Genomic DNA, 13,047 nt, shown 5'->3' on the forward strand with positions numbered 1-13,047 from the left:
TAGAGCTCTTCAGATACCATAGCGCATGCGCATATGGCTTCTGCATTCTGCTCATGGCTTCTGCAATTTTATGTGCTTCCACCTTTAAGGTGGAAGCACATAAAATTGCAGAAGCCATGAGCAGAATGCAGAAGCCATATGCGCATGCGCTATGGTATCTGAAGAGCTCTAACAGATACCATAGCGCATGCGCATATGGCTTCTGTATTCTGCTCATGGCTCCTGCAATTTTATGTGCTTCCACCTTTATGCTATGCATGTGCAGCCTATGCACTTTTGTGTGCTCGGCCTCTTGCACACAGCTCGAAGAAAATATAACCTTAAAAGCATATTATTTCATTTTAAAAGTTTTCCTGTGCTATATATGATTTAAAAGAGGCATCCAATTCGCCCTCTACTCGAAGGCAACTCCAAAAAGAATTTATTTTATTCGAAGACCACATACAGATGATGTAATTGTTTATGAAGGATACGAGACAGGTAATGTCATTAAATACGTTTGTGATAATTTAACGAGCAATTATGAGCGAAACAGGATGTCTAGTTTTTAAGACTTTTTGGTAAAACTGAAGGAGAGCTCCCTCCTCACCGATTTCGATGAAATTAGGCTTAATCGATTCGTTTTTGCACAAACGAATGAATCTGGCAGAAAAAAGCCCCGCTCGGCCCCGCGACGCGAGATATTAACTGTTAAAGTTGACGACTATCAGGTTATGAGACCTGTCATACCGACGCGATGTAGCGACCACGAACATGCCCTGCGGCCATATGCGCATGCTCCGTAGCCGCACGCGTATGCAAAAGAAGGTCACGTGACAACTGTCCAAGCGGTAAGTAAAACAATTTCAAATGTTGATTCTCTTAATATGTACTTTTCATATACCAACAATTCTCTGCTTTAACAAATTATTTCTGTGTAATTTGTTAAAGCAGAGAATAGTTGGTATATGAAGAGCATAGAGATTTATATGTACTTTTTATATACCAACTATTCTCTGCTTTAACAAATTACACAGAAATAATTTGTTAAAGCAGAGAATAGTTGGTATATGAAAAGCACATATTTATATGTACTTTTCATATACCAACTATTCTCTGCTTTAACAAATTACACAGAAATAATTTGTTAAAGCAGAGAATAGTTGGTATATGAAAAGTACATATTTAAGAGAATCAACATTTGAAATTGTTTTACTTACCGCTTGGACAGTTGTCACGTGACCTTCTTTTGCATACGCGTGCGGCTACGGAGCATGCGCATATGGCCGCAGGGCATGTTCGTGGTCGCTACCAGTCGCTACATCGCGTCGGTATGACAGGTCTCATAACCTGATAGTCGTCAACTTTAACAGTTAATATCTCGCGTCTCGGGGCCGAGCGGGGCTTTTTTCTGCCAGATTCATTCGTTTTGTGCAAAAACGAATCGATTAAGCCTAATTTCATCGAAATCGGTGAGGAGGGAGCTCTCCTTCAGTTTTACCAACTTTTTTAATATCGAAGTAAATATACAATCAGGCCATTTATTAAACGTTCTTTCTATTTTACAGAAATCTTACGAAGTTCTTGGTCTTCAAAGTAATGTTATGATGTGATGCAAAACGTAGTTTTAAATAAAGCCTGAAATGCTCTAACTGTTTTCGTAACATTGACCTTTTTGAGCCTTATTAAATAATACAAAACTTTGTGTGCATGACTAGATCTTGGATGCTCTCACAATCAGCTGATTTTAGAAAATAGGTTTGTAAAACAAATTTGTGTTTTATATAGAATTGGTATTTATCTATTCATATATGTAATCTTTGAAGTTGCTAATAAAATTGAATTATATTTAAATTGGTACCATTATCAGCAACATCAACATGGAATGCAAAGATGACTATGACTATGTCCCTAAAATTAAAAAACGTAGGACTGACAAGAAGGACATCAAGAGTAGGATAGAGATGTCACAGGATGAAAATAATGATTTGAAGAAAGAATTGAAGAATAAAGATACCTATAAAGTTGAAGATAAGAACAAAGTTATTGGGAATGAAAAAACATCGCAGAATGAAGATAGTGATTCGACGGAAGAATCGGAGAATGAAGATACTTGTAAAGTTAAATGCAAGGATAAAGATGTTAGAAATAAGAAAACAACACAAGATAAAGATAGTGATTTGAAGGATAAAGATACTTATAAAGTTAAAGATAAGAATAAAGTTACTGGGAATGAGATAAAAACATCACAGGATGAAGATAGTGATTCGACGGAAGAATCGGAGAATGAAGATACTTGTAAAGTTAAATGCAAGGATAAAGATGTTAGAAATAAGAAAACAACACAAGATAAAGATAGTGATTTGAAGGATAAAGATACTTGTAAAGTTAAAGATAAGAATAAAGTTACTGGGAATGAGATAAAAACATCACAGGTTGAAGATAGTGATTCGACGGAAGAATCGGAGAATGAAGATACTTGTAGTAAAGTTAAATGCAAGGATAAAGATGTTAGAAATAAGAAAACAACACAAGATAAAGATAGTGATTTGAAGGATAAAGATACTTGTAAAGTTAAAGATAAGAATAAAGTTGTTACTGGGAATGAGATAAAAACACCACAGGATGAAGATAGTGATTCGACGGAAGAATCGGAGAATGAACATATCCATGAAATTAAATGTAAAAATAAAGATACTTGGAATGAGATAGAAACATTACAAAATGAAGATGATAATTTGAAGAGAAAATTGAAGAATAAGGACATTTGTAAGGTTGAACCTTCGTCTGACGATGAAGGTGTAGAAGAAGAGTATTGCAGTGATGCAACATACCTAGCACGGCAAATAGCATCGGCAGAGAGATTATCCCAAGAAAAATTACTGGTAATAATCTTGAAAGAAATTTAATTAACAAAAGCTTCGCGAATAAGGTAAATGTATATGTATATGTATAGCTACTTTCTATATTTCAGCAATTGCATAATTTATGTGTGAAATTAAGACACGTGGTACCACCACAGCATAACATTGAAACACGAGCCGGATCTCACATGCCAACACGAGAGGAAATAAAAGAGTTTGAGAGAATAATACCAATTAAGAGGGGCTCGTATTCTTTTAAAGAGGACGAGATTATCGCTAAAAATTGGAAAGCATTTTGCAAGGTTAGTATCCAAAATAATCCCTATTCGCTTGTTGATGCAAAAATGATTTACAATGTTAATTTTTAAACAGCTACATAATTGGGATAGAAAAAAAGTTAAACCGTTTTTACAATTAAGAATTGGTAATTTGACATACATGCGAAATACCACAGAAAGACGGAAATTTGTACAATTTTTAGCGGATGGTTTACCAGATAGAACTTTGTATAGTGTCTACCATAGATTTAAAAATTTATACGAGGATAATGTGCAGAGAAGGTAATATACAACAAAATATATTCATGTATGTGATACTTAACTACCTTATATGTATTCTTATATAATTGTAAAATAACTTTAGTGTTAAGTTAGTTAATTTTTAACAATAGTAACGAAATATTAACATTTAAAATGGCTAGGTATATACCTGAAGAAGATGAAATGATAATAAATCACTTGGAACATAACCCATCTCTTGATGAAAGACGTAAATATGCTGACTTGGCTAAAGTTCTTCGGAGAACAAGAAATTCTATTTGGCGACGTTATCGAGTTTTAAAAAAGAAAAGAACAAATAAAGACGATTAATGTATTTATTTTAATAAAATATTTTTAACAAGTTTTATTTTTATCACGATGGATTTTAATTATACAATATGATACTCTTTCCTTTATATAAAAATCGAATTTTTCACGTGACATTCTCTCTGGACACTTTGGATCATCTTATTCTCGCTTTCTAACACCGAATAAGTAAAAATTACAATTTATTTAAAAAAATTCCAAGAAATAGAATAGTTCTAGGTAATGGTTCTAGGAAATAAAAATTGGGGTAATGAAAAATTAATTTCTTTTTCACAAAATTAATTGAAAGAAAATAAATTTACAAGAATGTGAAGAATAAATTATAACGGAAGTGTGTCTAATTTTCATTATCCTCCTACTGCCACAAAGTTAAAGAATAAACTGCTGATAAACGTTAAAAGGGACGATGGATATAATATAATATATAATCAAAATAAACAAGAAAACATACGATTGCGATTAAATTAAGATATTGGAAAATTCGTCATGAATATCAAAATATGCACTGTCAAGAAACTCAGTAGTGTCCTTATTTAAGTTTATTTCATTCTTTTGTTCTTTAACACGAATTATTTTAGAGATAATTAAGTCTGAAGTCTCTTGTTAAAATTTTCCTCAATATAAAGAATTTTAACATTATTTCAATTGAAATTATGCTGTATGTTTACGATATGGTCAGAAACCATCGACGCAGTAAACATCAAGCATCAGTTCAAGGTAGGCACTTCGAGCATCTCCTGTAATAAAATATAAAAATAAAATTTAAATGTTTTATTCGTAAAAATCTACATAGCTTATTAAACAAGTTTTCTTTATATAACGAGCTTTATATAAAATTATGGATTAGATTCTATAAAATAGAAATTGTACAAAGAAATAATATTATGTACACTAAACTTTTATACCGGTTATACAAGTTATGTTAAATATTGTTCTATTATATAGTTTATTAGGAATAGAACTCCAGATTTATAAATCTACAGAGTACGTTGTTCAATTTTAACTTTGTACCAAATCAAGTATGAAATACTTACCGTTTAGTTAAATGTTTTGTTTATTATTAATAAATTTCATTTTTATCTTCCTTTGAACGCTTTCTGTTTATAATGAAAAGAATGTACAATCATATAAAACTTTTATTAATACAAGTTTTTTTATAATATAAATAAATATGCGATATGTATGCGTGTTAAATTAAGCAGACGCTATGGGAAATAAAAAAACTCGATAAACATATATATTTTGATTGATAAAGGCTGTGGTCCACTTGACGCTACAAATGCTTTGAAGCGTTCTTCTTCTCCTTCTTTCTTCATTGAAAGAAAGGAGAAGAAGAATGCTTCGAAGCATTTGTAGCATCAAGTGGACCGCAGCCAAAAAAAACCCATTTAATTATATATTGATAAGAGATCCAATAATGTTGCAACAAGAATTACGGAGAAGCTAATACTTTAATTAGCAGTACAAAAAATATAATAAAATGATAATAGCGAAGATTTTAAAATATAAATTTTACTTCTTCAGCATTCGGGAGAATAAGATTTAATTACAAACTTTGTATCATTAAATATTTAAATGAATGATCAGTCTCGTGTCTATAACTTGTTATTATATATATAATGTAACTATTATTATTTATACGTATATTTGTACATTCCTCACTTTTTTTTTGCTCAATTTATAGAATTGTTTTCGTCGTTTTATTTGCTGAGAATTAAAATAAATCTAAATTTTAACGCTTTAAATATGATTTGCCAAGAAATGTTACTAATCAACGAATAATATTAAATTAATTATATCCCGATTATTACTTTTAAATATAATATTTTCGGTTAAAAGAATATTACATCTCTGTATCTATATTATATACCTAATATAACGTTAAGATTTTCATTTTTTACAAAGTTCGTGTGATAACGTTTACTCGTCACAGATCGTAATCATTTTACATAATCTAAGTGATTCTTGATTCTTGTAAATGTGTACATAGCATGAGTATGATTATCATTCATTTAATCATGATGTATTTTAGTGATGGAATATATGCCGATTAAGTTTATTAAATGAGTAGATCGTATCGACTTCTTTCATTCGGTTATCATGTACACGATAGTCACAGCCCAGAAATTGTATACCTGATATTACATTTTTAGCGCTACCATTCCTGCAGATCAGCTATTAAAGTTTTTCAAATGTACTCTAAAAATCAAATGATTAATAAATGCGCTTCGTGTCGACATGCTTTATAAATTTATCATTATTCGTAGGAATTTCTACATCTAAGAAGGAAAGGATAGAAGATATGCGTTTCTATTGAATTTCTAAATATAATCGCATTTCTGTAATTTTTTCATCAGCATCGCGAATTATTTGTCTTAATTTTCCAGTGTCTCCATTTACTGATTTAATTCTCAAATCAATTCTAATAAATCATCGGATAAATGACTCTGTATACTTGATGAGGGAAAGAAATGAGGCTCGGCTATATGAAAAGAAAGTCAACTATTCCCTCCTAAAATAACGCAACAAACTAAACAACCATCATGTAATATGTGGTACAACAAGATCTGGATTATACGAATACATACAAAAATATATATATATATATGTACATATGTTGAAATATGTGGAATCCACAAATATTTATACCTATGATATCAAATTATAAAAAAATAGTTCGCAATTTTAATAATAGTAATTATTCCATTTCGAAAACTCTTCATTCCTCGTATAAACACGAGTACATTTAATTTTATTACATCACGGATACTCATTTACGTGTTTTTTAAAGCAAAACGTTAGTGTCTTTCCGTGCATGTCCAAGGAACGTTTCCCATTATGAAAAAAAGAGCTGCGTATATTTACAGAGATGACGCGTAGCTTATGTTGCATGCCTTTCGTGCAGGATTTTACAGCTACGGTAGCAACAGCTTATACATGACATCCGTCGCAGACACTCGCGGACAACGCTTGTAATCTGTGACACCACTTCGTCTTCGTTCTTAGAACATTTGACCTATCACAGCGACCGGTCGCACTCCCGCCCCGTTATTCACATTATTCATATTCACGTGGATATGAGTGACAGTGTGCGGTATGTGATGATGATTGTGATCGTCGACAATCATCTCGCCGTACTGGGCGCGGCAGCGTTTCTGATGCGCGAAGAGGCTGCCGCTGTGGCTGTACGCGGCGCCGCACGTCTTGCATACGTATGGTTTCTCACCGGAATGAGTGTACGTGTGCTCCTTCAACGTGCTGAGCCTCTTGAAGGCCTTGCCGCAGGTTTTGCACAGGTAATTCGCCTCGCCGGTGTGCCGGGTCAGGTGTCGGCGAAAAGCCGAGCTCACAGCGAACGCGGCGCTACACACGTGACAGACAAACGGCTTGTCGCCCGTGTGAATGCGAATGTGATTCGCCAAGCTCGTCGTGGTCGTGAAGCCGCTGTTGCACGTCTTGCATACGTGCGGCTTGATGCCGGTATGAGTTCGCATGTGATAGGTGAGGGACGAGTTGCTCGGGTATACCTTACTGCAGATGTGGCACAGGTACTCGCGCGGCACCTTCTCCTTTGGCTTGTGCGTTCTCTGATGGAGAACGAGACGAGCCTGACTAGCGCAGACTTTCCTGCAGATCTCGCAGGTGACGGGCTCGGCCTTCGGCTTGTGCATCGACACGTGCCGTCGCAGACCTTTCTTAGTAGCCATGACCTTGTCGCAGTGTTGGCACTTGTACTCTCCGGATCCTTCCTCGTCGCTCTCCTCCTTCTTGACGTTCTCGCTCTCTTGCGGGGTATCCATCGTGTTGCCTGGCATATCGTCGTCGTCCGAATCGTACAGCTTGTTGTCATCCACCAAATTATCCAACAGCCCGTGCCCATGCTTCTCCGCGTGTTTTTTCAACGTGTCCGGCCTGAAAAACCATTTTTTACACACGGTGCAAGAATACTTCTTGTCGCCGTGCACGAGGGCGTGTCTTCTTAGGTTCTTCAAGGATGAACAATATTGGTTACAAATCTCGCATTTGTACAACTCGGGCGCGTTCTCAAATTCGTCTGCCTCGTTTGAAGGCCCGGTCTCATCGTCGGTATCGTCCTCGCTCTTGAGCTCTTTCTTCGGTTCCTTATTATCCTTTCGCTCGCTCGTATTGATCTGCTTAATCATATCGTTCACTTTCTCCGTGTGTGACTTCAAGTGTCTCACGAGACTCTGAGATTTTGAGAAGGACGCGTGACAGAGCTGGCACGCGTGCGGCTTCGACGTATGAATCTTCTGATGGTTTTCCATGTTCTCCTGTTTGTAAAACATCTTTAAGCAGACATCACATTTGTACTTCTTCTCGTGGACCAACGAATGCTTCTTCAGACCCTTCTGCGTGGCGTATTGCTTGGAGCAGACCTTACACTTAAATTTCAACTCCACTGAATCTTGACTGTCGCTGCTCGGCTCGTAATAATTGTCAGCAATCTCGTCGTCGCTATACGTTTTAGCGGGTGCCGACTTCGTCTTTCTCGCAGACGTACGTTTTTGCGGGACGCTTTCCTCTTCTTCGACATTATCATTGGACAAGCTTTCATTGGCGAACTGCTCCTCCTGATCTACACTGTTCTTCTCTACATACTGTTCGGCCTCCTTCATGTCGTCATCCTTGTTTTGCAAACTGATGATGTTAGACGTATCCTGCGCATCTTCCTGAGCTATCGTCATTTGGTGAACCTCGGTCTCCGATATGCAAGAATCCTTCCCCTCCTCTTTAGCACTTTCAAATCCAATGGAACAGATGAACAGTTTTTCGCATGGCATTTGAATTTGATTGGCATTCAGACTGACTTCGCTTCTGGGAAACGAGTCGGTGGTTTGAATGTACTCTTGCTCACTCTCAACCACCTGCATGTCGTCCTTCGCAAAATAATCCTCCTGGAAGTCTGGCTTTTTCGAAAATATGAATCTCGTTTGGTCTGTCTGTGTACAAGAATCTTGAAAATCCTGAAAAATTACATTACGTATGCATACATTATTGTATGTCTGATATACACACACAAACAATTATAAGTTGACAAAGTGATGCGTTTACCGTGGCAGATTTCATCTTGGCAGGCTTATTATAGTACATTCGCAACCTCGCGTCCGAGTGTTGACACTGTTGCCTGAACTCGTGGGCGACGCTGGCCTTATAAATACAGACGTCGCATATCAGGGAAGGTAATCCATCCTGCTCGTGTATCTCGATGGAGCCACAGACTTGGATTTTTTGAGAGAGATCCGTGAGATCGTTCACTTCTTGAGTAGAGGAGAAAATCGACGACAGATTGGTGCCCTCGGTGAGACAGATCCTGCACACTCTGTCCATATTAATCGGTAGAGTGAAGTAACCCGAAGTCATTGTTCTGCCGAGGACAAAACATTCACCTGCGACAAGTTATCTGCAAGATAAAAAAAAAAAAAGTACAGTGAGAGAAGAGTGAAGACGAGCGTTCTCCTTTGCGGAATGTAACTTTAATTATCAAAATAATCATAATCATAAGTATTAAATCCCAACGATAGTCTCGTAGGTGCGTAAAACAAGTTTTCCCCGGTCTAGTAACGGTGACGCAAACAAAGTGCAGACGGCATCGTCGCAATATGTTGCGTTAACGTCGCGTGGTACGACGGGCGAGCGCTTTCTCGCACGGCATCGCGGAGCAATCGACGAGGCGATTTAATGTATCTCATGACGTGACCGGGTCCCCGGCCGGGTCTCGGCGGCAGCCGTGCGAAACGCGACTCGCGATACGGCGACGTGACGCCGCGCGCGAGAGGCATTTCCTCGCGCGCGAATTCCCGAATTCCCGTGCGCGCGACCGGGAGAGAGAGATAAGAAATTAAATATACAAATACCGGAGCGGTTCTCAACCTCCGAACCGCGGGGCGCGTTCATGCGTCGTGTCGTGCCTCGTGCCCGCCGCCCCCGGATGCCGCTGGCCCCCGACTCCCCGACAGTGACGCCCAGTGGAAACGCGAATGAGACGCGGGCCGAAGCCGCGGACACACACACACTCTTTCTCTCTCTCTCTCGCTGCTGAATTCCGTGCAGCTATTCCCTTCCGTTCCGGTTTCTTTTCAGGACGCTGCGCGCTCGCGAGGGCCTCGCGTCGCACGGAGGCGCGATGCGCGCCGTTCCATGATCGATCCGGCGTATTCGCGACGACTCCGGCACTCTTTTAAATTCTTCGCCCTCGACTCCGCTCTCCGGCCTTTGTCTCGGCCGTCTCGGCTCGCTCTCCGATCTTCGGCGCGATCGCGGCGGCGGCCGCGAAGGTTGAGAGCAATCTGACAATGAGACGAACGCCCCGAAGAGGTCCCGGAGCCCGGAGTGTGGGTGGGTCAATACAAAGAAGAGCCCGAGAGATCGTGAGAGCGCACGTATGCACGTGTGTGTGAGTGCGAGAGCCGGGGCCGGTTATGTCTGGAGGGTCTCGATTAATTGGTCAGCGACTTGTCGTCGTCGTCGTTGTCTACTCGTCTCTTTCTAAGCTCTGTAATACGTAATACGGCAGAGACGAAACGTATGTAGATACGTATACATACCTACATACGTTCGCCGTCTAATAAAGTTAGCATCGAGGCACCAATACGTGGCCACAAACATCTATATAAGAACTAAACTGCTAAACTCTCCTACATGGCTCCGAAAAATATGTATGGATGTAATGGATGTTATATGTACATACATACATATGTATGTACATACACGTGATATATACATGCAGACCTCATGCGCGTGCGTCGTGTTAGGGACACGATAGTCATGTTTGATTGGTTGAATTTTAAATAACACATGTTACACACACGCAATTTATTGCGTACATACATTCGAAAAAGAAATATTTGTAAATAACATGCAATAATTTGTTCTTTTTTGTTAAAAAATTGTTAGTTTTAAAAATAAAATATTACAGAAAGTATATTTTAGAAATACATAATAAATATATGCATACATACACCCCTCATACACTTATACTTATTTTATGAGAAACCAAAAAAATTTATAAAGCAAAAGATATCAGTTTAAACATAAAAATTAAAATAAATATTTATGTGATTATAAAATAATAATGACAATTTTGAAGTAATTTTTTATAGTTTGACTACACTAACATATTTTTAATCTTATATATGTACATAATAAGATTAGCATTTTTTAAGTAGAAAAATAAAAGAAGTAGTTTAGTAACATTTTTATTACAATAGCAGATATATTATGTTATTTTTTTGTAGAAAAATATTTTTGTTAAATAAAATCCTTTTGAGTTTTCAAGATCTCTTGTAAATAAAATTTAGAATACGAGTGTAGTCTTATTTTAATATATTGACTAATAATAAGTTGAATTTTATATAATATATTCGAAACCCTCACATTACTGCATTTTAAATTTGGGAATTTTGACGAATCAAGAACAAAAGTATTTTTAATTCTTCTCGCAATTTTTAAATTTAAATATTCTATGGTAGATAATTCTCAGTTACAATCATCAGTATAATCAATATAATCATCATCATATCCAACTATTTCTCAGTTTTCATACAAATTTTATAAACACAACTAGATGAACTAATTAATATTCATTAAGCCATTATCAGAAAAATCCAAAATTTTATTGTATGATGACTATTGTATAATAATTATAACTCCAAAATAATATATTTATTTAATCTTTACATTGATAAAAATAAAAGTATCGATTTTCACAAGGTTACTCTCCATTGACTACTTTTTTATAATTTTTTTATAGTCTTTTAAAATCAGCTGCAATTTAGTTGTCAAAAAGAAATACTATATTGTAATTATAATATAAATTTTAATTGTAAGAAATACTAAATTGTAATTATATTATACAAAAAAAACTATATTGTAATAATTATATTCTTAAAATATATATTATAGAATTATGAATTTTGACACTAATTATTTTTTAGTCTTTATAAAATATGTTTAATCTTATATTAAACACACAGGCTTACAGCTTATATTAAACAGACGCCAATTCATTCCTTCATAAGTATAAAGAAACTGTAAAAAAGCAATTTACCTAATTAGTAAAAGCAGTTCTGATTCTTTTAGTACAATTTTGCAAATAAGGATAATACATTGAAGTATTTAAGATATTTTGTAAATAAGTTCTTTAATTATTAAGAAAGTTTGTAATATCAATGTTAGTAATTACTTCAATATCAATCTAATCATTAATATGTTAACGTACCAAGGCATTTTTATCTATTGGAACATTTAATCAGAAATGGAGAATATACATACGAGTTATTACAATAATCTCACCATACAATATAAATTATATTAAATTAATCAAATAGTAATACATAGTAACAGCAAATTATTTTACCTCTCCAGAACAAGCGTAATTATGTTCATCATGTTGACTGTATGTAAACTTAGCTTTATTTCTTTTTATATTTTTTAATAGAGCATCTGATAAATCATCTGATTCATCACTTAAATTAAATGCAGCAGCAGTCTTCGAAATATTTTTGCTTCCTAAGAATTCCAATAATGTCTTTAACTTTGTGAGAGTGTTCTCTTTTCGCTTCGTATTTTTGTTTAAGGTTTTAGTTTTATTTTTAGCTATTTCCAATTTTCTCTTCAACACAGCTTCTTTGTCACGTATAATAGTATGAAATACGCTTGCTTGCCAATTTAGCTTTTTTTCTTGTAATATTTTTAATTTTTTTATTTTCTTCTTTAAGTTTTCATTTTCGCTCAATAACTTATCATAATTTGAACAATTTGAACCTGTAATATATTATAAATTATTAAAATTAATAAATAATTAGTATATAAATAAATATCCATTGTTTTTCTTTCTTCCTTAAAAAAAAACTATACATACATTTCGCTGAAGTAACAAGCTTATTTACTTTGTATGGAGACTTCCTTGGAGATGAATCAATCCTGCGAGATGGAACATGAAATAAAGTAGGAACCGCATTTGGCTTTAATTTTTTCCAACCGTCGACACGTCTACTTTCGAACTGTGAATCCTCAAAGTGTACCTGTAATAAGGAAAACAATTAATTTTCAATTTAATGAAGCACAAATAATGCTTTGCTTTTACAGCGTTGGACTTACTTCACAGACACAACCTGATTTGCTTGATATCCACTGTTCACGGCGAAGATTTAGATTTTGAAGCCACTTTTTTCGTCGCTCCATATTTATTGGAATTCGAAAAAGTTTAAACCCTTTTTCGCTTCTATTACTACAATTAATTGCAACGCAGCCAGTCATTTTGGAACCTGAGAATACGAGACCGAAAAGCGTTTACGAAAAGGTTATGTTTTCACATA

The 13,047-nt window shown here is 35.6% G+C and overlaps 2 protein-coding genes across 7 annotated transcripts; one reads left to right on the forward strand and one right to left on the reverse strand.

Annotated features, from left to right (window-relative positions):
- The first annotated feature begins 245 nt into the window (after positions 1–245).
- LOC139809302 (uncharacterized) lies at positions 246–3,933 on the forward strand. Of its 3 annotated transcripts, XM_071772091.1 has the most exons (7): positions 246–480; positions 1,548–1,737; positions 1,850–2,414; positions 2,604–2,864; positions 2,936–3,145; positions 3,216–3,403; positions 3,544–3,933. In XM_071772091.1, exons 3-7 carry the CDS (start codon positions 1,860–1,862, stop codon positions 3,710–3,712), a joined length of 1,383 nt encoding a protein of 460 aa, XP_071628192.1. In that variant the 5' UTR covers positions 246–480; positions 1,548–1,737; positions 1,850–1,859; the 3' UTR covers positions 3,713–3,933. The 3 variants fall into 3 exon arrangements, with proteins under 3 accessions (XP_071628192.1, XP_071628190.1, XP_071628191.1); XM_071772089.1 differs by having other exon boundaries at positions 248–480; positions 1,850–2,864; XM_071772090.1 differs by having other exon boundaries at positions 250–480; positions 1,850–2,864; positions 2,954–3,145.
- An 894-nt stretch (positions 3,934–4,827) lies between these two features.
- LOC139809301 (uncharacterized) lies at positions 4,828–12,211 on the reverse strand. Of its 4 annotated transcripts, none has more exons than XM_071772088.1 (3): positions 12,087–12,211; positions 8,783–9,131; positions 4,828–8,694 (listed from the first exon to the last, which is right to left on the reverse strand). In XM_071772088.1, the coding sequence occupies exons 2-3, from the start codon at positions 9,089–9,091 to the stop codon at positions 6,712–6,714; spliced, it is 2,292 nt and encodes a 763-aa protein (XP_071628189.1). In that variant the 5' UTR covers positions 9,092–9,131; positions 12,087–12,211; the 3' UTR covers positions 4,828–6,711. The 4 variants fall into 4 exon arrangements, with proteins under 4 accessions (XP_071628189.1, XP_071628186.1, XP_071628185.1 ...); XM_071772085.1 differs by lacking the exon at positions 12,087–12,211 and adding an exon at positions 10,276–10,685; XM_071772084.1 differs by lacking the exon at positions 12,087–12,211 and adding an exon at positions 9,586–10,684.
- Positions 12,212–13,047: the final 836 nt, after the last annotated feature.

This window comes from Temnothorax longispinosus, chromosome 3, assembly GCF_030848805.1.
Source record: "Temnothorax longispinosus isolate EJ_2023e chromosome 3, Tlon_JGU_v1, whole genome shotgun sequence".
Classification (NCBI taxonomy): Eukaryota; Metazoa; Arthropoda; class Insecta; order Hymenoptera; family Formicidae; genus Temnothorax; species Temnothorax longispinosus.